Below are 25,398 nucleotides of genomic sequence, written 5' to 3'. Positions count from 1 at the left end.
CTCAACCGGCGCTCGCAAGAGCGGGGGAGAGACATGCTGCACATCCAAAATGGCGTCCGGCGCGACACTCCGCGAAGGAGCCGCGCGGGAAGAACGGCGCTTAACTTTAGCCGCTTTTGTGCCGTCGCCCAAATTAAGGGCGTTCATGGCATTAATGTCTCCAACCTCAAGGGCGGCCCACGAAGAAGCCGTCCGAGCCGCGTGGCCGGCCAAGATGGCGGAGGCGAGGAGCGGGGGATGGGCGTTTATGGCGGGAAAAACCGCCACGCCGGAGGAAGGACCGGGACATTCATCGGTCACGAAACTGTCACCCAACAAGGGCGAATCAGGCTGTAAGACCCCCGCATCCCCTCTAGAAGCGCTCAAGCGATCCGGGGAGCGACCCTTTGCGCCCTCGCCCTCCGACGCCATATGCCACGAGGAGAAGAATCGGGGAACCCCCTGCCCGCTATAAAAAGGTAAAAATTACCTGCTGTCCGCTCCGAGCTGTAACGAACTGGTGTCCCAGTGAGTAGCTGCAATGAACGTTTAAATAAACGTCGAAATAAACGCCTTTAAGGACGTTTAAAATTTTTTTTTTTTTTTTTTAACGGAGCCAGCGGGAGGGGGGAGAAAAGGAGGGACCTGGCACCACCAGGTTTGCACTTGCTCAAAAGAGCCCTCAACCCCAGGCACTCAACAAAACCTAAAAATTAGGCTTGGAGGCCTAGCCAGAGCTGCTGCTGTGTGTGACCACCACCTGCTGAGATAGAGAACATACTGAGGAGTTTCCGGCAGCACATGACCACATATAGGGAGGCAAAAGTTTGCTCTCTATCTCCACCTGCTGGTAGATGGACACAACCCACCAGTCTATGGATTGATCAGCTTGATGATATGGAATGTACTTTTACTGGGAGAAAATTCTGGTCAAATACCTATAAACAAGATAAAGAAAATATGATTAGTCAATCATTATTTACATTGATTAGCTATGGTTTAACTTGGCCTTTGGGTATAAGATTCAACATTATCTAAACTAGAAGCAATGAAACTGAAATAAAATTCAGATTTATATCCTTCATGCACACTTGTGATGCCTGCTGAGAATACTGCTTGTCAGAATTTTAAAATTTTTCATACACAGGATTTCTGTTCCCCTGTATGCATGTATACTCAGCTTAAATGTCCTTTACTAAGGAAGGTTAGAGTTTCACCTTTGGATAGAGAAACTTTTAATGCCTTTCAAGTAAGGACAGATATTTTGCTTCTTCAGCATGTTGAATGTGCAGAATCTGACCTGGCTTTCTATAAGAGGTTTAAATTTCCAGATTTTCCTTGGAGCTAGATTAAAATGCTGGCTCATCCTTTGCAACAATGTCACAATTTAGGAAATTTGTTAATGGCAAAAAATGTTCAGTTGTCATTTTATTTTCCCAAAGCAAGGGGAAACTATTTGCATTAGTTAATCTTTAAGAGTCCTTGTTTGCAGAAACTTTGCTGTGCAATTTATTTCTGTCTAAACCAACATGTAAAAGTTCACGGTGTGCTAACTCAGAATGAGGTTTTAACTGTTTTCTCCATGCTAAAATGTCATTACCTCTCCTCCCCCCACCTCTACCTAACCCCCAATACTTACGCCTGGCTGACAGTTTTGAGGCAGTGTGCTCAGAAAGAAGAATTTTATTTCTCTGCTTCTGTGCGTACATAGCAAAACGGTAGAAGGAGTCTTTTTTTCCAAGCTATTGGCTGGGAAGTTTCAAAGGTACTTTTATTAAAGCTAGACTGCACAGAAGCAGTCTATCTGCAGGTCCTTTAAAGTTATACATTCAGGGCTGTTTTTCTCACTGTTAAGTTCAGTCACATCTTGTTATTTATGGCCACTGAGGGCAATAAGGGATTAAAAACTAGCTCTGCACAGCCAGATAGTGATGGATCCTTTTGGTTTTTTTTCCAGTATGGAATGATAAACTTTCTGACAAAGAAATATTGTGGTCATAGGCGCCCGGTATAAGAGGCTTGGAGAGGCTAAGCCTCCCCCCTGCTGCAGCAGAATGGATCAGCTGTGGAGTCCAACTGCTCTGAGGGGATTAAATTGTTGATTTACCTCCATCCTTACAGCAGGAGCTGCAGTGAAAGCCCTCTAGCAGTTGTAGAAATTGGTTTATGGTTTGTTTACCTTACTGCTGAGAAAGCAGGGGGGGTTGGCTGGAGGTGTCCTGGGTTGCTAGGGAGATATTTAACGAGGATGACTTCCTGACCTGCACTGAGGACAGATAGCAGCAGAACGGATACTGGGCCAGCATGATCAGAAAAAGTCACCAGACAACAAAGGTAGAAAAGATCATTTTATTTTCATTATAGTGTTTGGAATATGACCACTTTGAGAATCAGGTGCTCAACATTAAAAGTTTATATTTATTTACTTATTTATGGCATTTTATCCCACATTAAACATGAATTAGGGGTTCTGAGTGTGTTTTTGCACAAAGTTGTGCATAGTGTTTTGCAGTTGAGCGATTGTGGTTAGAATATGCTTTGAGCAACCACTTTATTCTTTGACATATGATACATATCTAATATCTAAATTTAAAAAAGGTATTAATTGTGATTTTTATTTTTATTTATTTATTTTTTCTGCGTGTTATCAGACAATTATGGATTTAAGCTCCACCCCTGACCCCACCCCTAACCTCGCCCCCTTTAGCTTCCCCAAACAGTTGGACCACCGACCGCCTATGATTGTGGTCCAAAACCAAAACACCAAAGAAGTAAGGACACACAATATTGTACAATCACTACCCACAGATCTGTATTCTGCAGTCTGAAAATTGCCCCATTCTTATTTTTTAGGGAAAACATTTTAAAAAATCACCAACCCAAATTCAAATTTTACCTAAATAATCAAGATGTAGAGTGCACCCTAGCCCTACATTCTGGTTCTGCAAAGGGAAAAAGTCATTGACATCAATGAGGACTATACTTTGTGGCCAAATTTAGATCCCATGATACAGGATTCTAGAAAGAGCCCTATAATTGCTCTCACTCTCTGGATTCTTGCTGAAGTCAGACTAGGGACAGTAAGAGGGAGGGGCTATTAAAATAGGGGGACAATCTCTGAGTAGTTGTAAATGAAGCCTTATAGCACCAGAATCCCAGCAATGCTCCTGATTAAAGTGAAAGTGAAAGAAAGAAAGAAAGAAAGAAAGAAAGAAAGAAAGAAAGAAAATACACGCACATGTGGGCTAAATATTTATACGTTAACATGACTATATGGAGATACACCATGCATTATTTCAGCATGCTTCTGCTAAAGCTTCATTTGCATTTGATCTATCATCATTTAAATACACATGCATACTAATTTTAGTGCATACACATAAATGTCTTTTCAAACAACTAAGGCATAAATAATAAGCATTGTCATAGTGGGACAGACAAAAAGTCTGTCAAGCCACTCAAGCCCAGAATGTTTCCAACAGTGGCAAATCCAGGTGACAAGTATCTGTCAGTACCCAAAATAGTAAATGCATGCCATCCTGCTTATTCCAGAAATAAGGCCACTATTTTGTGAGTACACTAAAGGGGCAATTCTATAACTGGGCACCACAATTTAGGTGTGCTGATGCTGCACACTGCATGCCAATTCTATAACAAAATCTGTGCGCCAAGATACCATAATAGAATACTAGGGTGAGATTCCTAGGATGCACCATGCTCTGACACTACCTTCTCACTCTATAATCTGTACATTTCCATGAGTGAATTCCTTCAAAAAGGTGGTAAATAAATCCTAATAAATAAATAAAATACATTTACACTTGCTATAGACCAGGTGTAAGTGCTCATGCTGAAATGTTGGCGCATAAATGCTAATTTAAGCTCTATTCTATAATGGCCTCTGGGTGCCTAGATTAGCACCAGCATTTTGCCCTCATTTTGGTGCCTATTTTTTGGCTCACTCTACTATTCACCCCATCTGGATAGTGCTACACCGGACTGTAAGAACTTTTAATAGCAGTATCCAAATAGTGCTGCTGAAATTCCCAGGTAGGGCACTTATGCATATAACAGCTGCCTCTATTCAGAGAAGAGCTTTTGAATAACAGGCCTAAAGGTTATTTTGCTTGGATTCAGAAATATTAAATAAAAAACAAAATATAGAAAGTAAATACTAACTTTGGGAAAGCTAAAGATCATTTAACAATATGTTTATCTCTGCTTGGTCTTCAGGAACAGCCTGCCTCCCACCACTACTCTCTCCAACTTCAATGTGAAGTTACAAGCTGCTGACGGGCAATGCTATGTGGACACAGCTTTCTGGGGAGGAGTTATCCCAAATAATCAGGTTGGCTTATCATGTTGTCTAGTAGCACTATAGAAATGATAAGTAGTACTAGTAGTAGTAACATACTGAAAATAAATTGTTAGTTATCTACCCTTGAATATTCCCCTAAAGCAGCCATTCCAAACCCAGTCCTTGGGGCATACCTAGTCCAATTGAGTTTTCAGGATATCCACAATGAATATGCATGAAATAGATTTGCATGCAAATCTAACTCATGACTATTCATTGTGGATATCTTAAAAACCTGATGGGACTAGGTGCCCTGAGGACTGGGTTAGGAATGGCTGTCTTACAGGGCAATTCTTTGACAAGTCGTTTACATGTATGCACCAACTATGTGCCTAAAGGTATAGAATACATTTAGGCACCTAAGAGGGGCATAATTGAAAGGGATGCCCAAGTTTTGCTGAGGACATCCTCGCAAAACGTCCCGATGGAGGGGCGGGGAAACCCGTATTATCAATACAAGATGGACGTCCATCTTTTGTTTCAATAATGCGGTCGGGGACGCCCAAATCCTGAAATTTATGCCATCCTTAGAGATGGTCGTCCCTAGACTTGGTCATTTCTGATTTTCGGTGATAATGGAAACCAAGGACGCCCATCTCAGAAACGACCAAATGCAAGCCCTTTGGTCGTTGGAGGAGCCAGCATTCGTAGTGCACTGCTCCCCCTGTCATGCCAGGACACCAACCGGGCACCCTATGGGGCACTGCAGTGGACGTCATAAAATGCTCCCAGGTACATAGCTCCCTTACCTTGTGTGCTGAGCCCCCCAACCCCCCCCCCCAAACTCCACTACCCACAACTATACACCACTACCATAGCCCTTACGGGTGAAGGGGGGCACCTAGAAGTGGGTACAGTGGGTTTTGGGTGGGTTTTGGAGGGCTCACATTTACCACCACAAGTGTAACAGGTGTGGGGGGGGGGGTCTGGGTCCGCCTGCCTGAAGTGTACTGCACCCACTAAAACTGATCGAGGGACCTGCATACTGCTGTGATGGACCTGAGTATGACATTTGAGGCTGGCACAAAATATTTTTAAAGATGATTTTTGAGGGTGGGAGGGGGTTAGTGACCACTGGGGGAGTAAGGGAAGGTCATCCCCAATTTTCTCTGGTGGTCATCTGGTCAGTTCGGGCACCTCTTTGTGCCTTGGTCGTAAGAAAAACAGGACCAGGTAAAGTCATCCAAGTGCTCGTCAGGGACGCCCTTTTTTTTTCCATTATAGGTCGAGGATGTCCATGTGTTAGGCACGCCCAAGTCCCGCCTTCACTAGGCCTCCGATACACCCCCTTGAACTTTGGTCATCCCTGCGATGGACAGCAGTTGAGGACACTGTCAGACTTGTGAGTTCTTGTACCAAGTAGAGCACTGATGAGCCTGGTACTCGGACCAGGTTCCACTTGGCGGCTGGACAACCCCGGTTTTCACCTGCGCTGACTGCCGTTCCCCAGAGGTTGAGCCCCTAGGTGCGGGTGGCCTGCAGGACGTACGAGACGGAGCAGGAAGCGGGGTGGTGAACGTAACGGCCAGACAGGCAGCAAGCAAGAGAGTGATCCAGGTACAGGCAAAGTCAATAGGCAGGCAGCAGGCAAGAGAGTAATCCAGGCACAGATGAAGTCAATAGGCAGGCAGCAGGTCAAAAGAGTAATCCAGGTACGGGCGAAGTCAGTAGGCAGGCAGCAGGTCAAGACAGTAATCCAGGTACAGGCAAAGCCAGTAGGCAGGCAGCAGGCAAGAGAGTAATCCAGGTACAGGCAAAGTCAGCAATGAGGGACAAAGTAGAGAAGAAGCACACTACTGAGCAAGTAACACCTACCAAAGTAGAAGCTGAAGAATGGAGTCCAGGAAGAGCTCAGCTGATAAAGTGCTGGTGTCTGACATCAGCAGGGACCAGCAGGGAGAAGGAGCACAGCCATAGGTCAAGAGCAGGAGAAGGAGGAACTGGAAGACCAATAGGAGAGAAGCAAGGGAAGCCAGGCAGAGAGAGAGAGCAAACTCAGGTGCGTGGAAGCAAAGCAATCATGGAGTCTGGAAGCCAGGCAGAGAGAGAGAGCAGACCCAGGTGCATGGAAGCAAAGCAATCAAGGAGCCAGCAGCCAAAGAAGAACTACACACACATGACTCAGGGCTGTGCCAGTCAAGTGTGTGTGTCAACGGGACCCCGTGCAGCCCGAGGACGCCGCTTGCGTTGAGGTAGGGGACATGACAGATGCCCAAAATCTGCTTTCAATTATACCGATTTGGGCGACCCTGTGAGAAGGACGCCCATCTTCTGATTTGTGTCGAAAGATGGGCGTCCTTCTCTTTCAAAAAAGAGCCTGTAAGTGTACACTTCTCTGTGAAAATGTCATTTTGGTGATTATGTAGTATTAAATGGCATAAATGTATGGTAAGGGGAGTGTACACATGGGTTGGACTTGGGTTGGACATGAGTGGGCCATAGCCAGGGCAGACATTAAGGCAGGCAATTTACAGAATACTGCTACATTTATGTACCCCTTACATGCATAGTAAATTTAGGCACCCCTATTTACACTAGGCCTATGGCAGGTGTAATTGGGGGCACCAAAATGTCCACTAGAATTCAGTAAGAACACTTGGAGGGGCATTTTCGATATGACGTCTAAATTCGATTTTGGACGTTTTGCAAAAAAATATCCACAAATCCAGTAGCAAACATGACCATTTTCAAACCAGAAAAATGTCCAACTTTGTGTTTCAAAAATGGCCATTTGCTAGTCATTTTTGTGCTCAGTATATCTATCTTTTAGGACCATTTTTGAAAATAAAAAGCATCCAAGAGAGAAATGCACAAAAAGAAGCCATTGGGATATATGGAGGGGGGGGGGGGGGGGGGGCTAGTATTATTAGCTGACTGGCCACACCGACATCCCAGCACAGTAGTGGAGCACCCTAGGAGACACTGCAGTGGACTTCACATAAAAGGTCCCAGGTACACATCTCACTATTACCCCCTTATATATTTATTTTTTTGTTACATTTGTACCCCACGCTTTCCCACTCATGGCAGGCTCAATGCGGCTTACATGGGGCAATGGAGGGCTAAGTGACTTGCCCAGAGTCACAAGGAGCTTATATTGTATGTATTGTATGGTAAGCCCTTCAAAATCCACCAAAAACCCACTCCCCATGAAATTAAATACTATTTAACATGCAAGGAATGGCAAATGGCCAGTTAAATAGTGTTTAAGCACTTTACCGCAGATATTCAGTGTGCGATAACGGATTATCTCCTGCTAAATATCCTGGTTAGTGGCTAACCACTAACTGGCTATATCATGCGACATAGCTAGTTATGCGCAGATATTCAGCACCTAATGGGCTATGTTGAGTGGTCAAAATAGGCCACTTAAATAGCAGGCCTATCTTTGACTGCTAAAAAGTTAACCGGTTAGCACTAAATATCAGAATAGCCAGTTAACTTTTAGCGGCCAAAGAAACCCAGATATTCAATGCCAGTCACTGGATATGGCCTGGCATTCAATATCCAGATTTAACAACAGTGGCAAATAGCAAATGCCAACTGTACATCACTACAATAGCCATTATGCCTGCAGATGTCACCTATATGTTGGTATAGTACGTTTTTGGAGGATTTGGGGGATGCTCATACTTTCCACCACAAGTGTAACAGAGTGGGATATGGGCCTGGGCCCGGGCCCCTTCTCTACAGTGCACTCCACTGGCCACTGGGACATGCTTGCTGCTCTAATAGGACTGGCCATAACATCTGGTGCTATCATAAAGGATGGAATGTATTGTTTCTTTCACATCTTTGGAGGGTGATAGGGGGTCAGTGACCACTGGGGGAGTAAGGGGTGATCATGCCTTAATCTCTCCAGTGATCATCTTGTCATTTAGGGCACCTTTTTGTGACTTAGGCAGATTAAAACAGGTCTAGACCAAACGTCTAACTTTTAGCCCTGGATATTTTTGCTTTGTTCTATTATGGTAGAAAAATGTCCAAGTTTTGGGAATTCCCAGATCCTATCCCCAACACACCCCCACATGCCCTTGTGATTTGGACTTACGGAGAAAATATCTCAAATCCGAGTTTCAAAAATTGCAGTTGTCACTTTATGCCATTATTGAGATGTTTTTCTCTTTTGAAAATGAGCCCCTTGGAGGGGCATAATCGAACGGGGCGCCCAAGTTTTCATGAAGGGGCGGGGAAACCCATATTATCGAAACAAGATGGGCATCCATCTTTTGTTTCGATAATACGGTAGGACGCCCAAATCTCAACATTTAGGTCGACCTAAATGTTGAGATGGTCGACCTTAGAGATGGTCATCCCCGGGTTTCAGCCATAATGGAAACTGAGGACGTCCATCTCTAAAACAACCAAATCCAAGCCCTTTGGTCATGGGAGGAGCCAGAATTCGTAGTGCACTGGTCCCCCTGATATGCCAGAACACCAACCGGGAACCCTAGGGGGCACTGCAGTGGACTTCACAAATTGCTCCCAGGTGCATAGCTCCCTTACCTTGGGTGCTGAGCCCCCCACCCCCACCCCCCAAAACCCACTACCCACAACTATACACCACTACCATAGCCCTAAGGTGTGAAGGGGGGCACCTACATGTAGGTACAGTGGTTTCGGGTGGGTTTTGGAAGGCTCACTTTTACCACCAAAAGTGTAACAGGTAGGGGGGGATGGGCCTGGGTCTGACTGCCTGAAGTGCATTGCACCCACTAAAACTGCTCCAGGGGCCTGCATACTGCTGTCATGGAACTGGGTATGACATTTGAGGCTGGCATAGAGGTTGGCAAAAAAACTTTTTAAGTTTTTTTTAGGGTGGGAGGGGGTTGGTGACCACTGGGGGAGTAAGGGGAGGTCATCTCTGATACCCTCTGGTGGTCATCTGGTCAGTTTGGGCACCTTTTCACGGCTTGGTCGCAAGAAAAAATGGACCACGTAAAGTCGGCCAAGTGCTCATCAGGGAAGCCTTTCTTTTTTCCATTATCAGCCGAGGACACCCATCTCTTAATCATGCCCTGGTCCTGCCTTTGCTACAGTGCTGACATGCCCCCATGAACTTTGGTTGTCCCTGCGACGGGAAGCAGTTGAGGGCGTCCAAAATCGGCTTTCGATTATGCCGATTTGGGCGACCCTGAGAGAAGGATGCCCATCTGCCGATTTGTGTCGGAAGATGGGCGCCCTTCTCTTTTGAAAATTAGCTTGTTGGTCAGCCAAGTGACCATCCAGCTTATAATTGAAAAAGAAAAACGCCTATATTGCGACCCAAATCGGGAGATAGACGTTTATCTCACAAAAACGAATAAAGCGGTATAATCGAAAGCCGAATTTGGACGTTTTCAACTGCACTCCGTCGCAGATGCGGACAAAGTTGATGGGGGCGTGTCAAAGGCGTGGTGAAGGCGGAACTGGGGCGTGGTTATCGGCCGATCAGAGATAGGCGCCTTTCGCCGATAATGGAAAAAAAAATATGCGTTTTTAGCGAAAATTTAGGGCACTTTTCCTGGACCCTGTTTTTCCACGAATAGGGCCCCAAAAAGTGCCCTAAATGACCAGATGACCACTGGAGGGAGTCGGGGATGACCTCCCCTGACTCCCCCAGTGGTCATAAACCCCCTCCCACCACAAAAATATGCCGTTTCACAACTTTTTATGTTCACCCTCAAATGTCATACCCACCTCCCTGGCAGCAGTATGCAGGTCACTGGAGCAGTTATTAGGGGGTGCAGTGGACGTCAGGCAGGTAGACCCAGGCCCATCCCCCCCACCTGTTACACTTGTGCTGGTAAATGGGAGCCCTCCACACCGCCCCCCCAAACCCACTGTACCCACATGTAGGTGCCCCCCTTCACCCCTTAGGGCTATAGTAATGGTGTAGACTTGTGGGCGGTGGGTTTTGAGGGGGATTTGGGGGGCTCAACACCCAAGGGAAGGGTGCTATGCACCTGGGAGCTCTTTTACCTTTTTTTTGTTTTTGTAAAAGTGCCCCCTAGGGTGCCCGGTTGGTGTCCTGGCATGTGAGGGGGACCAGTGCACTATGAATCCTGGCCCCTCCCACGAACAAATGCCTTGGATTTATTCGTTTTTTAGCTAGGCGCTTTCATTTTCCATTATCGCTGAAAAACAAAAACGCCCAGCTCACACATTGTTGAATAAAACATGGACGTCTATTTTTTTTGAAAATATGGTTCGGTCCGCCCCTTCACGGACCCGTTCTCGGAGATAAACGCCCATGGAGATAGACGTTTTCATTCGATTATGCCCCTCCATATGGTTTATAACAGGCTCTCACCCCAAGTTACTGGGGCCCCTAAAAGGTGACACCCTGTTGTAGAAATGCCCCCCCCCCCCTAATATATATCTGCTGTGATGAAGAGGGTACCTCTGGTCTACTGCCTGAGAATAGATATCACCACTAATGCTTTTAATATTCATACATAGGTACTAGGGTAACTCTTAAATAAGGATGTACATTCATTTGAAACAAAATAAGATGCCTTTATTAAGTATTAAATAATACATGAAAATGTTTAAGGTCATCAACCAGCAAATTTGACAATTCATGAACTATAAGCACACAATTAATTTAACCTAACATGTTTTGGTGATTTGCTTACATAGGGCTATTAATTGTAAAAATGCTGATGCAAAAGAAGGAACCAACAAAAGGAGAAAAGGCATTAAGGAATCAAAAAGGGAAAAATAACCACAAACTGAAAATAAAAATCTTTAAAAAAGTATAATCAATCACTCAATCAATCAATCAATCAATAACAAGGGGCTTACCTACTAAATGGTGAAATACCACCTTCATCAAGGTGGCAGATAAAGAGCGTTCAACTTGCCTAAAACATAACATAAACCAAAACTTATAAACTTGCTGAAGCATAGGCAACTGTTAAAATCAGTCAAACATAAATGAATTATAAATAATAAGTGGCAAATTGATACCTGTTCCAAAGGACAAACCACATACTCAATAACTTTGACAGAAAGGGGACATTACATACTAGTCTAAAATTACTCTGATCACTAGCTTCTTAGGAAGGAGATGAATGAGTGCCTGCTTAATGATTTTTAGCAACCTAGGCAACCTCAGAACACTATTATTACCTTAGCTGGAAATCCTGAGTACTTTTCTAGTTTGTTGTTCACCCTTGAAGCAGCCCTTGTAGGGAAGATTCTATATATGGTGCCTAAAAAATTGGCCCCATATATAGTGCCGACTAAGGGCCTTGTTTACTAAGCCATGCTGTAGGCATGCAAACTTTTTAGCACGCGCTAACGCTAGAGACACCCATAGGAATATAATGGGTGTCTCCATCGTTAGCACGCGCTAATTTTTAGTGCATGCCAAAAGGTTATTATGCCTACAGTGCGGCTTAGTAAACAGGGCCCTAAATGTATTCAGTAAGTGGTGCCTAGATTTAGGCATAGTATATAGAATACAATTAGTTGGTATCTCAGTCCCTAAAACTATGTATCTCCATTTACACCAAAATGAAAATGTGGCATAAATCCCAGCACATAGATTTAGGCGCACTGGGCCATGGTCTATAATTACGCTTGTAAATTTCAGAACACTCATGAAATATCCATTTCCCCGCCTATAACCATGCCCCTTTTTGCCTGCGAGCGTTAATAGTTAAGCACAATGCGCTTAGCTGTTATCAATGCTGATTAGCTTGTTAAGCCAATTAAGTTATGCACGCTGTAATAGAATATGCTTAGATTTTGGTGTGGATCTCTAGGTGCATTGTATAGAATCCGAGGGGGGGGGGGGGGGAGGTTGCAAAATGTGGTCCACCTGCTATTTTTACTATTTGCATGACCCCTCCAGAGGTTTCAAAAGAAATGTGGGAAAGACATGACCAGCAGTATGGCAGCTCAGAAGCTATCCAAAAGGCACTGATGAAGGTTACAAAGAGAAAATGACAAGTTACAAGAATTAGGAGATCTCCTCTAGGAACTGGAAGCAATCAAAGCTGATCCAAACCTTCCAGACCTGTGCTACTTGGATACAACTTGGGACATAAATGAGATTATAATAAAGCTGCTATATGAAATAAGAGAGACATGGCCATCATACCAAGTGACATCTAATTCGACTACATCAGCCACATGGATACCTGAATGCGGAGTTCCAAAGGGATCCCCCCCTATCATCAACCTTATTCAACTTAATGATGATACCCTTGGCCAAACTACTATCAAACCAAAACCTTAACCCATACATATACACAGATGATGTAACGATCTACATCCCATTTAAACAAGATTTAAAGGAAATTTCCAATGACATCAACCAAAGTCTACATATCATGCATTCATGGGCGGATGCATTTCAGCTGAAACTCAATGCAGAAAAAACCCAATGCCTAATACTCACCTCTCAATATAACACGAACAAATTCATCACCATTAACACACCAAAATTGAATCTTCCAATTTCGGACACCCTAAAAATTCTTGGAGTCACCATTGACCGACACCTAACACTTGAGAGTCATGCGAGAAACACAACCAAGAAGATGTTCCACTCAATGTGGAAATTAAAAAGAGTAAGACCGTTCTTTCCAAGAACCGTCTTCCGTAACCTGGTACAATCAATAGTACTCAATCATTTAGACTACTGCAACGCACTCTATGCTGGCTGCAAAGAGCAAATAATCAAGAAACTCCAGACAGCCCAGAACATGGCAGCTAGACTCATATTCAGTAAAACAAAATATAAAAGTGCTAAACCACTACAAGAAAAGCTACACTGGCTCCCTCTTAAAGAATGCATCACGTTCAAAATATGTACCCTTGTTCACAAAATCATTCACGGAGATGCCCCAGCCTACATGTCAGACCTGACAGACTTACCACCCAGGAATGCTAAAAAATCATCCTGCACATTCCTTAATCTTCATTTCCCCAACTGCAAAGGTCTAAAATACAAACTAACCCATGTGTCAACCTTTTCCTACTTGAGCACACAATTCTGGAACGTGCTGCCGCGCAACTTAAAAACGATCTATGAACTAACTAACTTCCGCAAACTACTGAAGACCCATCTCTTCAACAAGGCATACCACAAAGACCAACAAACATGAACTCATCCATATATATCCAGAATTGCCTTATAATATTTGCTTGTTTCACTAATATCATGCGTTAGCACTATCATGTTACCCAAGATCCTTCTGTAATACTAAACATTTATTCTTATATATCTCCACCATTCATGATGTATTGTAAGCCACATTGAGCCTGCAAAGAGGTGGGAAAATGTGTGATACAAATGCAATAAATAAATTAGGCACCAAGTATAAAGAGGACACCAAGAGAGGCTTCTTCCCTTTACTGTGCTATACTATCAGAGTTTTCTATCAGAGTTTTCTATACCGCCATCGCTCCAAAAAGGATTCAAAGTAGTTTACAATAGATGAAAGAAATTCCAATAATAAGGAGGAATTAACAATTCAAATTTACACAATGGTAGAAACGAATTACACGTGATATAATAAACCAAAAAATAAATTTAAAAACCAAAGTCTACAAAACAAAACAAAATCATTGCGGAAATAAATATGTCTTTAACAATTTCCTAAAGAAAGATAAGGAGATACAAGCCTCAGTTTTAGAGGAACTGAACTCCATACTCTAGCACCCCCCCCACCCCAAAAGAAAAAGATGCCTCAAAAACAGACTTAAAGTAAATATTTTTTTCAGAAGGAAAACCTAATTTCAAAGTTCTCAGAAAACCAAGTTTTCTATCTGCAGATTGGAATACCAACAGCTCGCTCAAACATGGACTGATGAGACAAAGTCAGCACGGATTTAGTGAAGGGAAGTCTTGCCTCACCAATCTAATGCATTTTTTTGAGGGGGTAAGCAAACATGTGGACAATGGGGAGCCGGTTGATATTGTATATCTGGATTTTCAGAAGGCGTTTGACAAAGTGCCGCACGAAAGACTCCTGAAGAAATTGCAGAGCCATGGAATCGGAGGTAGGGTATTATTATGGATTAAGAACTGGTTGCAAGATAGGAAGCAGAGAGTAGGATTGCGTGGCCAGTATTCTCAGTGGAGGAGGGTAGTTAGTGGGGTCCCGCAGGGGTCTGTGCTGGGCCCGTTGCTTTTTAATGTATTTATAAATGACCTAGAGATGGGAATAACTAGTGAGGTAATTAAATTCGCCGATGACACAAAATTATTCAGGGTCGTCAAGTCGCAGGAGGAATGTGAACGATTACAGGAGGACCTTGCGAGACTGGGAGAATGGGCGTGCAAGTGGCAGATGAAGTTCAATGTTGACAAGTGCAAAGTGATGCATGTGGGTAAGAGGAACCCGAATTATAGCTACGTCTTGCAAGGTTCCGCGTTAGGAGTTACGGATCAAGAAAGGGATCTGGGTGTCGTCGTCGATGATACGCTGAAACCTTCTGCTCAGTGTGCTGCTGCGGCTAGGAAAGCGAATAGAATGTTGGGTGTTATTAGGAAGGGTATGGAGTCCAGGTGTGCGGATGTTATAATGCCGTTGTATCGCTCCATGGTGCGACCGCACCTGGAGTATTGTGTTCAGTACTGGTCTCCGTATCTCAAAAAAGATATAGTAGAATTGGAAAAGGTACAGCGAAGGGCGACGAAAATGATAGTGGGGATGGGACGGCTTTCCTATGAAGAGAGGCTGAGAAGGCTAGGGCTTTTCAGCTTGGAGAAGAGACGGCTGAGGGGAGATATGATAGAAGTGTATAAAATAATGAGTGGAATGGATCGGGTGGATGTGAAGCGACTGTTCACGCTATCCAAAAATACTAGGACTAGAGGGCATGAGTTGAAGCTACAGTGTGGTAAATTTAAAACGAATCGGAGAAAATTTTTCTTCACCCAACGTGTAATTAGACTCTGGAATTCGTTGCCGGAGAACGTGGTACGGGCGGTTAGCTTGACGGAGTTTAAAAAGGGGTTAGATAGATTCCTAAAGGACAAGTCCATAGACCGCTATTAAATGGACTTGGAAAAATTCCGCATTTTTAGGTATAACTTGTCTGGAATGTTTTTACGTTTGGGGAGCGTGCCAGGTGCCCTTGACCTGGATTGGCCACTGTCGGTGACAGGATGCTGGGCTAGATGGACCTTTGGTCTTTCCCAGTATGGCACTACTTATGTACTTATGTACTTATAACTCAACCCAAATATTGATTTAAAAATTAAACAAAGAATTTTAAAATTGATACGTTTATGTTTCGTCAACCAATGAACAACGCAAAATACGGAGGACACACTTCTGTAATGCCCAATACCACTTATTATTCTGATGGCCATATTTTGCATCAGTTGTAATCACTTTAACTGTTTGGCTGAAATCTGGGAATAGAGTGAATTGTAGTAGTTCAATTGTGGCAGTAAAACTGCCTGTGCAATAGTTCTAAAATCTTCTTCCATTAATAAAGATCGTATAGCCTGTAACTGTTGGAGCGTGAAAAAAAAATCTCCTGCTAAGTGCAGAAGACTTTCTTTCACTAAAAACTCTAAAAGTTTAGCCATCCAAAGAATACTCGCTACAGGACAATAATTCCCAACTTTAGTCAAGTCTTCGCTAGAGGATTTTGGCAAAGGAATTAAAATGATATAAGATAGTGATATAATGATTGAGGATAATGACCTTCTATAAACAACATACTGACAAAATCCGTCAACCTTTGAAGAACCTGTACGGGAACCTCACCTAACAAATAAGATGGGCATTCATCTAATTTACAACTGTTCTTTGACAGTCTAACTAAAAATTTATGAAATGAATCAGAAGTTACTTTCTCAAAAATTTCCCATTGCCTATCTACTGGTATATTGGCTATCTGATGCCAAAATTCCTCTTCTACAGATTGTTTTAGATTTATCAGTTGGCTAAACCTAACCTTCATTAGTGACTGCCTAATTTTATTTACCTCATCCTGAAAAAAAACTGCTAAATTATCAGCAGTAGGTTGAGAAATTTTAAAGATCATAAGTACAGAATCTGGAAAAATACTTCAGGAGAATTACCAGCCCTCCTAATTTCTTGTTTGTAAAAAGCCTTCTTTGCCCCAACAACATGCTGTTTGTAATTATGTATCTCCTCCCTCCATACTGCATAAGATTCATCATCACCCTTTTTTCCCCAAATCCGCTCCAAACATCTACAAGACCGTTTCAACAATGCAAGAGATTCATCATACCAAGGGTTCCTTATTACTCTGGGTCTTTTTCTTTCAAAGGAGTCAGTATTCCAAGAATATTATTAATTGTCCCCTCCCAAACATTAAGATTATACACATCTTACGTCACCAGGTAGTGGCAGAGCTTACTCCCATGCTCAATCACAGCTCTCAAAAGATTGAGCAGAGCTGTCTCCCACACCCTGACACTGCCAGCTGATTCAAGAAAGCCAGAAAAGATATAATGCACAGGTATTTGTCAAAACTGAAGTCTGCTCTTTGGCACAGACAAACAAAGCTATAGCAGAGAAAGTGTCGTTTAAATACCCATGGTGTCTTGCTTTGGAATCTTCTTGAAGTTTATCTGAGATTCGGCAAAGAGAGAAACAATCCCAGTTTTAAGTTTGATGTAGCTGAAGTAGGCAAGACAGGCTACTTCTTGAATGAAAGGCTGATCAAGAAATACAGCAACATCAGGAAGTCCATAGCTGTGCACATGACAGATGTGTTGCCCCCAGCAACCCCACTATCTGATCATCCTAATGCAGAGAAATTAGAGAATCCAGACTGACAGTATGCTATACATAAGAAATCTCATCTTCTCAAGAAATATTGAGGGTTTATGGAGAAAACCTTGAGAGAAAATAAAGAACTGTTGAAAAAGTACAGAGTTTGTTACATTTGTTGCTCTTCATCCAAGCATATTGCTAAAGACTGTAAAGAGCAGTCATCAACTGTACAGAGTGTGATAGTGACCAGCATGTCAGCGCTTTACATCCTGATAACAGTAAGCCTACTTCTCCAGGAACCCTAGCCTTAGAGTCAAGCCATGGCAGAGAGAAGGAGGCAGAGCAAGTGTCACCACCAGATGTTACTCTAAATTGAACACAAGTGTGTGAATGAGGCCGCAGTGGAAAGTTATGCACCAAGATATGTGTAGCTAAAGTATATCCAAAAGAACAACCAGAAAAGGCAGTAAAGATGTATGTCATCATAGATGAGCAGAGTAACCAGACCCTGGCAAGGACAGAATTGTTTGACTTCTTTTGCATCCAGGGTGATCGATATCCTTACAACCTGAAGACCTGTACAGGGATGACAAAGAGGACAGAAAGAAAAGCAAGTGGATACATGATAAAAGTGATAGATGGCAGCAAAAAGACATATCTACCAACTCTCATTGAGTGTAATTAGATGCCTGATAATAGGGAGGAAATCCCCACACCAGAGGTTACGCAACACGACCCTCACTTGCAACCTATAGCTGAGTATCTGCAGCCTTTGGACCTAAATGCTGGAGTCTTACTCTTGTTAGGAAGAGATGTACCAACATCGATTAGAGATTGTGAGTTATGTGCAAGTCAATTCATTGATCCATATGCCTACCAATGCGCTTTGGGATGGGTGATAGTAGGTGACATCTGCCTTAACAGATTGAAGAAACAAAGTATAGATGCATATATAATGTGTGTCTTGAAGAATGGGTGTACCACCTTGTTCAAGCCTTGTCATAATCATCTGCATTTAAAGGAGGTTTTCGTCTGGGAAGATCCAGACACTGGTTCAACTATCCGTCAGAACACCTCTTTACCAGATTTAAGAGGACATCTAGGGAATTCAGTGTTCCAGGTCACCAAAGATGAGGACCAACTGAATCTTTCAATAGAAGACAGAGTTCTTGAGTATCATGGATAAGGAATTCTCCAAAGATGAATCAAACAGTTGAGTAGCTCCTCTACCATTTTGGATACCCAGATCACAACTCCCTAATAACAGAGAGCAAGCTCTCTGTTGACTTACTTCATTGCAAAAGACTGTAAGAAGGAAACCCGAGACAAACCCACACTTTATAACATTCATGCAAAACATGCTACATAATGGCCATGCAGAGCCAGCTCCACTATTAAAAGACAATGAAGAATGTTGGTACTTACCTATCTTTGGTGTGTATCATCCACAAAAACCAGGGCAGACCAAGATTGTGTTTGATTCCAGTGCTCAATTTCAAGGAATCTAACTAGGGAGCAAGAGGATGGAGAATGAGAGGGACAGATTAAGGGAAAGAAATGGAAAGTTGTAGTTAGACACTGTTAAAAAAAAGGGAGATTAAAGTCTAGATGACATGAATGAAATCTGAATGGACAGGCAGAAAAAAAATGGAAGAAAGCTGAAAGGAACAGATCAGTGCTGGAGTCGGATGTAGTGGAGGAAGTGAAGAAGACAGAAGAGACAAAAAGAGATCCTTGGAAAGTGTTAAAAGAAGACAGGATAGCAGTAACCAGAGACTGGGGCCAACACAGTTAAAAAAATTAAATGGTCAGACAGCAAAGGTAAAAAAAAAATTAACGTTTAATTTAGGATGAAGTAATGTGGTGGCTGTTAGTGGATTGTGGATTTAGCTCATGCTGCTTTCAGTTCTAGCTCAATGTGAGTTACATTCAGGTACAGTAGATATGTTCATGTCTCGGGGGGGAGGGGCTTACAATCTGTTTGCATCTGAGGCCATGGAAGGTTAAGTGACTTGTCCATGATCTAACATAGTAACATGGAGGGGCATAATCGAACGGGGCCGGCCATCCATATGGGCGGCCATCTCTAAGGCCGGCCCCGTAAAGCAGCATACCTGACCGTATAATAGAAACAAGATGGCCGGCCATCTTTCGTTTCGATAATAAGGTTGGGGCCGGCCAAATCTCAACATTTGGGCTGGTGTTAGAGATCGCTGCCATTGGTTTCCCGCTGAAAATGGAAACTAATGGCGGCCATCTCAAACCCGGTCAAATCCAAGGCATTTGGTCATGGGAGGAGCCAGCATTGATAGTGCAGTGGTCTCCCTCACATGCCAGGACACCAACCAGGCACCCTAGGGGGCACTGCAGTGGACTTCACAAATTGCTCCCAGGTGCACAGCTCCCTTACCTTGTGTGCTGAGCCCCCCCCCCCCCCAAACCCACTACCCACAACTGTACAACATTACCATAGCCCTTATGGGTGAAGGGGGACACCTACATGTGGGTACAGTGGGTTTCGAGTGGGTTTTGGAGGGCTCACATTTATCACCACAAGTGTAACAGGTAGGGGGGGATGGGCCTGGGTCCGCCTGCCTGAAGTCCACTGCAGTACCCACTAAAAACTGTTCCAGGGACCTGCATAGTGCTGTCATGGATCTGGGTATGACATTTGAGGCTGGCATAGAAGCTGGCACAAAAATGTTTAGAAACTTGTTTAGGGGTGGGAGGGGGTTGGTGACTACTGGGGGAGTAATGGGAGGTGATCCCCGATTCCCTCCGGTGGTCGTCTGGTCAGTTGGGGCACTTCTTTGAGGCTTGATCCTAAAAATAAATGGACCAAGTGAAGCCGGCCAAGTGCTCGTCAGAGCCGGCCTTATTTATTCCATTATCGGCCAAAGCCGGCCATCTCGTAACCACGCCCCTGTCCAGCCTTCTGTACCCTGCTGAAATGTCCCCTTTAACTTTGGCGACGGAAAGCAGTTGAAGCCGGCCAAAATTGGCTTTCGATTATACCGATTTGGCCGGCTTTAGGAGAAGGCCAGCCATCTCCCGATTTGTGTCGGAAGATGGCCGGCGTTCTCCTTCAAAAATAAGCAGGATAGTCTCCATAGATTCCTTAACGTCTTTTAATTGCTTGGAATTATTTAGAGAAACAGATACAAAAGAAGAACAGACCACCAGCCCCGCCCCCCACCACCGGCTTTACCACCCAATCTCCGCTAAGCTTCTGAGGATCCATTCCTTCTGAACAGGATTCCTTTATGTTTATCCCACGCATTTTTGAATTCCGTTACCGTTTTCATCTCCACCACCTCCTCCGGTGCATATTGTGAGATCTCAAGAAGTGTCAGTGGGATTTGAGCTCTGGCTTCCCTGGTTCTCAAACTAATACTGATAAAACATATTTCAAATATGTTTACTAACTCAACACTACACTAAAGGCCGGCAGATCTGAATCCTGGTGGCTATTTGGCAACCAGTCAAAAAACCTGACAGACAAATAATTTTATGGTTGCCATTATCCACAAGATTTCTGTTACAGTGTTGCTGAACATCACTGCTCACATGGTGAACAGGAAGATGCTGGACTAGGGAGCTAGGTCTGTCTGGGAGCCAAGTGTTAAGTACTTGCATATATTTCCTGAATACTGCAAATATTGTTCTGTTTAATATGTTATATTAATTTGGTACATTATCTTTATATTTTTGGTGTATAATTTCTGGAGTATATTGAGTGTGCACATTACCATCAGCAACAGAGGTACTCAGGAGACAGCTAATACAGCTGCACCAGAGTCACAAAGTGAAGGAAGCATTCCATGTCCCACTGTCCTTTTACTGCTGACATAGGTGTTGTTCTCCCTGTAAAGATTTTAGCTTGCTCCATTCTGTTCTACTGTGCCCCATACACCACCTTAGCCACACTCATACCCTGACCCCAGCCCCCCCCCCCCACACACACTTTAGCCTCCCCAAACAGCTGAGTCACTGTCTGCCTATGCTTGTAATCCTGTAATTCCCTGTAAAAGGCTCCTTTCAGAGTACATGTCCAGCTCTCTGTGTCTTATGGGAAGCTTTCTATTGGCTTGCCTTGTTCTCTGTGCATGATAGGCTAGTTGTCCTCCCTTTTTCTCTCCATCAGGTCTGTAAGAGTTAGTTTGCAGCATATCTCCTCTGTGAACTGAAACTGCCTATGCTATATTCAGCTGTATGACCCGTTCAAGCTACTGTGACTCTATCAAGATTTTACCAGTGTAAAAGTATAAGCAGTATTACTCTCAGCATGTTGTTGAATTACTCCTAGCTTCTCTCTTACATGGAGAGAGAGCTGGTGGAGAACCAGTTTGCAAGGCACAAACTTTTGCCCAGCACATCTGAACTGTAAGTTTTTTTTCTTTGTGTGATTACTGCATTAAAGAAGATTTTGGTTCAAGAGTTCTGAGTTTTCTCATAATGATGCTCTATGCTGTGGTCTAAACTGCATGCCAATTACACCCAGTGAGAGGGCAGAACACTTACATAAAATAGTCTAAATGATGCTAAGATTGAATACCTAGGTATTAAGCAAGCATTTTAACCCTTCTACAATTCTAGGCTGAGTTGGTGCCTATGCTAAATGCTGGAGTGCCTGGTTTTAAATGTTTCATGATTGCGAGTGGCGTGGATGAGTTCCCCCATGTTAATTTCATGGATCTGCACATGGCAATGAAGGAACTAGAAGATACAGAAGCTGTCCTGCTGGTAAGAATGTTTCTTTCGGATAATAGATTACAAGCAGTATCTTACTGGTTAGAGCAGTAGATAGAGAACCTGGAGAAACATGGGTATCTGCAGAATACCATCAAATGCAAAACTCCTCATCTTTAGTACCTTAAGCACAGTCAGTGTCTCCTGCTCTGGGCTTTTAGGAAAATATTCAGACTCTCCATATACTACAGGTCCCTTAACTGAAGACAAAAACATGGTATCTGCTTTCCTCCCCTAGAGAGTCAAATATATCAAAACTGCTTTTCTCAAAACATACAGTAGTAATTCCTTCTAGCAAAAATTATTAAGATTCTTTGGTCTGGGTGGTTGAGAAGTACTGGAGGTTAGATTCCTACACTTCAGATTTGGTTACCCGTTAGTACAGCTAGGATGTGGCTCTCCAGCTCTCCCTCACTTAGCAGAGCAAAAGTCACTGGTAGGACAGTTGGGCTAAGTCTTTAAGATTAGGTCTTTCCTAAATCCTTCTTCTCTAGGCTGTCTCATAGATAAGCTATCTAAATTGTGGGTTGGGACTCCAAATGCGTTTGCATCATCATTGAATGGTGTCAGAAAAACAGGGCTGCACCCCATTGTTTGGACCTCCACTGTGACCTATATTCAATAGTGGCAGTCAGTATGGGTCTATGAATAAGGGAACATTCACAGGCTCTGCCCTCTCCTGCGTTGGTCTCCTGTTGGTCTGGTAACTGAAACAGAATATTGATATTTGTAAGAGCACACCAATATACATTTCCTTGTGCTGACTTCTGCTACTCTTGCCATCATTGATGCTATCTTCATACTTTGGGCAAAGAAGAGTTAGTGAAACTGGATGAGAGAGAGAAATGGAGATCTGCTATTTTGTGTTCATCATCACTTTGATATTCAGTGCTATTTAATCAGCCATAACGGTTGTTGACCAGTTAAATAGTACTTAACTGGCTATCTGTCAGTATTCAGTGGGGATAACCAGCTATCCGCCGCTGAATATCCCCAGTTAGCGGCTAGCAGAAAGCTGGTTATTTTGACTGATATAACTGGCTATCCACCTATTTTTAAAGCCGGTTTAGCGGCCATATTTGGCATGTGAAAATGTGGGATATCTTTGGCTGGTTTAAAGATAACTGACTAAGTCTGAATGTCAACTTAGCTGGTTACCTTTAAACAGGCCAAAAATAAACCAGATATTAACTGCTGGTCACCGGAAATGGCCCAGCATTGAATATCTAGGCTCTGCATCGACCACAGGAGTAGGCCCGTCTAACTCCCGCAGTGTGATATTAGCCCCTTATAGTTTGCAATTATCTATTAAGTTCCATGCGGATTACAAAAATGTCCTAACCATCTAGGACGATACCTAGATAAACATATACCCCCTGATATTCAAAAGCAATTAACCAGCCAGGATCGGCACCTGACCAGTTGAATGGATCATAAGTGGCTGAGAATTTTCAATGGGACATGGCTAGCTGGTTAAATCACATGATCTAACTGGATAACTGCCAATTTTCAATGCGAGTTTGGTGGCCATATTTGGCCGTGTGAATACCAGGCTTATCTTTGACCAGTTCAAACGTAACCGGCCAACGCTGAATATTGGCTTGGCCGGTTAAGTTTGAACCGGCCAAAAATAAATCGGATATTCAATGCTGGTCACAGGAAATGGCTCAGCATTGAATATCCTGGCCCAGCGTCGTCCACGAGAGTTAGCTGGGCTAACTCCTCTGGTCTGATTATTGGGCTCATAATCTGATTTTATCTACATAAATGATAAAAAAAAAATCCGTTAACACAAATTAACAAAAAAGTTCCTGTTGCAATAATAAATTGTTGAAATAGAAATGTTTTCAGATTGATCCGGGATAGTGAATAGTTAGACTCAAATCTTATAGGGAGTGGTAATGAGTTCCAAATAGAAAGAGCTTGGTGTAAGTCTGGCCCCAGTCTATGCCCAGCTCATGCCAGTGAAGCTGTGTACATGGAAGAGAAAGATCTTGGATTTTGTTTGTGTGCCCCCCCCCCCCCCGGGACCCTGGATTGAAGGTGCAGTGAAACCCAGGGATGGAGCTGAGCCGAACATGTGTGCACCCCAGAGGAGTTACACACACAAGCCCAGAATTTCTTTTCATCGATTATATCTCTTGCCTCAATAAATTTCTTAGTACTTAGTTTCTTTCAATTATCCTTTTCTTGACAGTGAAGGGTAAAATCCAACATATAATGATCAGACTAGAGAACGTTACTAGAAGAGTCTGGGGACATGTGAATTTTTAAATGTTTAGATGAAATTATATTGGATATAAGGTTGGGAATCACTAGCCTAGACCTACAAGAGGTTTTATCAGTCTCCTCCATCTCCTTCACCACTTAGCTGGGGTTAAGTTTTGCTAGCTTAGGGGCAACAGCTCTTCCTGGGCAGTATTGCCTATTTGGACCTCAGAAAGACTACTTCCAAGGATATGCCTGAACCCCTATTGGGCTCCTACTGCCTCTTCTTCTTTCACGGACGCTACTGGAGGGTTATCCTTAGCCCCTAGGGACAAGACTTTTATTCTTCTCTTCAAAAGCATTAGAGCAGATATCCCCCAAAAGGAGGCACCAACTTATCAAATTGTCTCCATGTTCTCTTCCTAATATTCGTTCCTCCAAAAGCATTAGATGGGCTTCTACTTCTAGATTCAGATCAGGAGCAGAGTCTCTAGAATGATTCTCTGTTTAGCTATAGAGTGCATATTGTGAGATCTGCAACACTGGTTTAACTCCTTTTACCTCCAAACTTTTTAGTGGTAGCTCCAGGCAAGTTAAATTTAGGTACAAGAGATAGTTCCCATTCCTCAGAGGGCTTACAATCTAAGTTGTACTTGAGGGAATGGAAGGTTAAGTGAAAGGCAGTTCTATAAGCTGCTGCCTAAAATGGGGAGTCAATAATGTGCCCAATTTATAGAATAATAGCATTTACATGTGTGATTTGTACCAATAATTGGCAGTTATGTGGGTAAATGATAGGTGCTAATCTAAAACACTGTGCCTCAATTGCTTAGGGCTAGATTCTATATATGATGTTCAAAAAATTGGTGCCAAAAAAGTGCTATTCTATAAGCCATACAGTTAGGCATGGTTTATAGAATAGTGTTTACGCCTGGGAATCGCACCTAACTTTAGGCACGGCCAATTGCACCAGCTGAAATGTGGTGCAAATGTATGCACCTAAATTAGGTGTGTATACCCATTATTCTGTAACGCAAACCTAGAGATCTGCTCCAAAATCCAGGCATATTCTATAACAACGCATGTAACATAATTGGCTTAACAAGCTAATTAGCATTGATAAAAGCACTTAACAAGCAATAATGAGCACTAATTGGCAATAGTTAGAATTTATATGCACAACTCACAAAGCATATTCTGTAATGCAGTGTGCCTAAGTCCTAACGTGTGCAGGCAAAAAGGGATGTGGTTATGGGCAGGGAAATGGGTGTTTCATGGGAGTTCTGAAATTTATGCACGCACTTACAGAATATGGCCCTCTGTGCCTAAATCTACATGCCGGCATTTACACAACATTTTCATTGGTGTAAATGAAGGGGCATAGTTTTAGACACTAGGATATTCTATATA

General features: G+C 43.1%; 1 protein-coding gene across 3 annotated transcripts in view; it reads left to right on the top strand.

The window, feature by feature from the left end:
* Positions 1-25,398, top strand: part of LOC115478696 (allantoinase, mitochondrial-like) — a 153,237-nt gene that overhangs the window by 38,388 nt on the left and 89,451 nt on the right. For all 3 annotated transcript variants that reach the window (XM_030216222.1, XM_030216220.1, XM_030216221.1), the window contains exons 4-5: positions 4,213-4,327; positions 21,628-21,774. In XM_030216222.1, coding sequence (XP_030072082.1) covers positions 4,213-4,327; positions 21,628-21,774 — 262 coding nt within the window. The remainder of the gene's footprint in view (positions 1-4,212; positions 4,328-21,627; positions 21,775-25,398) is intronic.

Source organism: Microcaecilia unicolor, chromosome 10, assembly GCF_901765095.1.
Source record: "Microcaecilia unicolor chromosome 10, aMicUni1.1, whole genome shotgun sequence".
Classification (NCBI taxonomy): Eukaryota; Metazoa; Chordata; class Amphibia; order Gymnophiona; family Siphonopidae; genus Microcaecilia; species Microcaecilia unicolor.
Note: the sequence above shows the minus strand (reverse complement) of the source record. Positions and strands in the feature narration are given on the sequence as shown.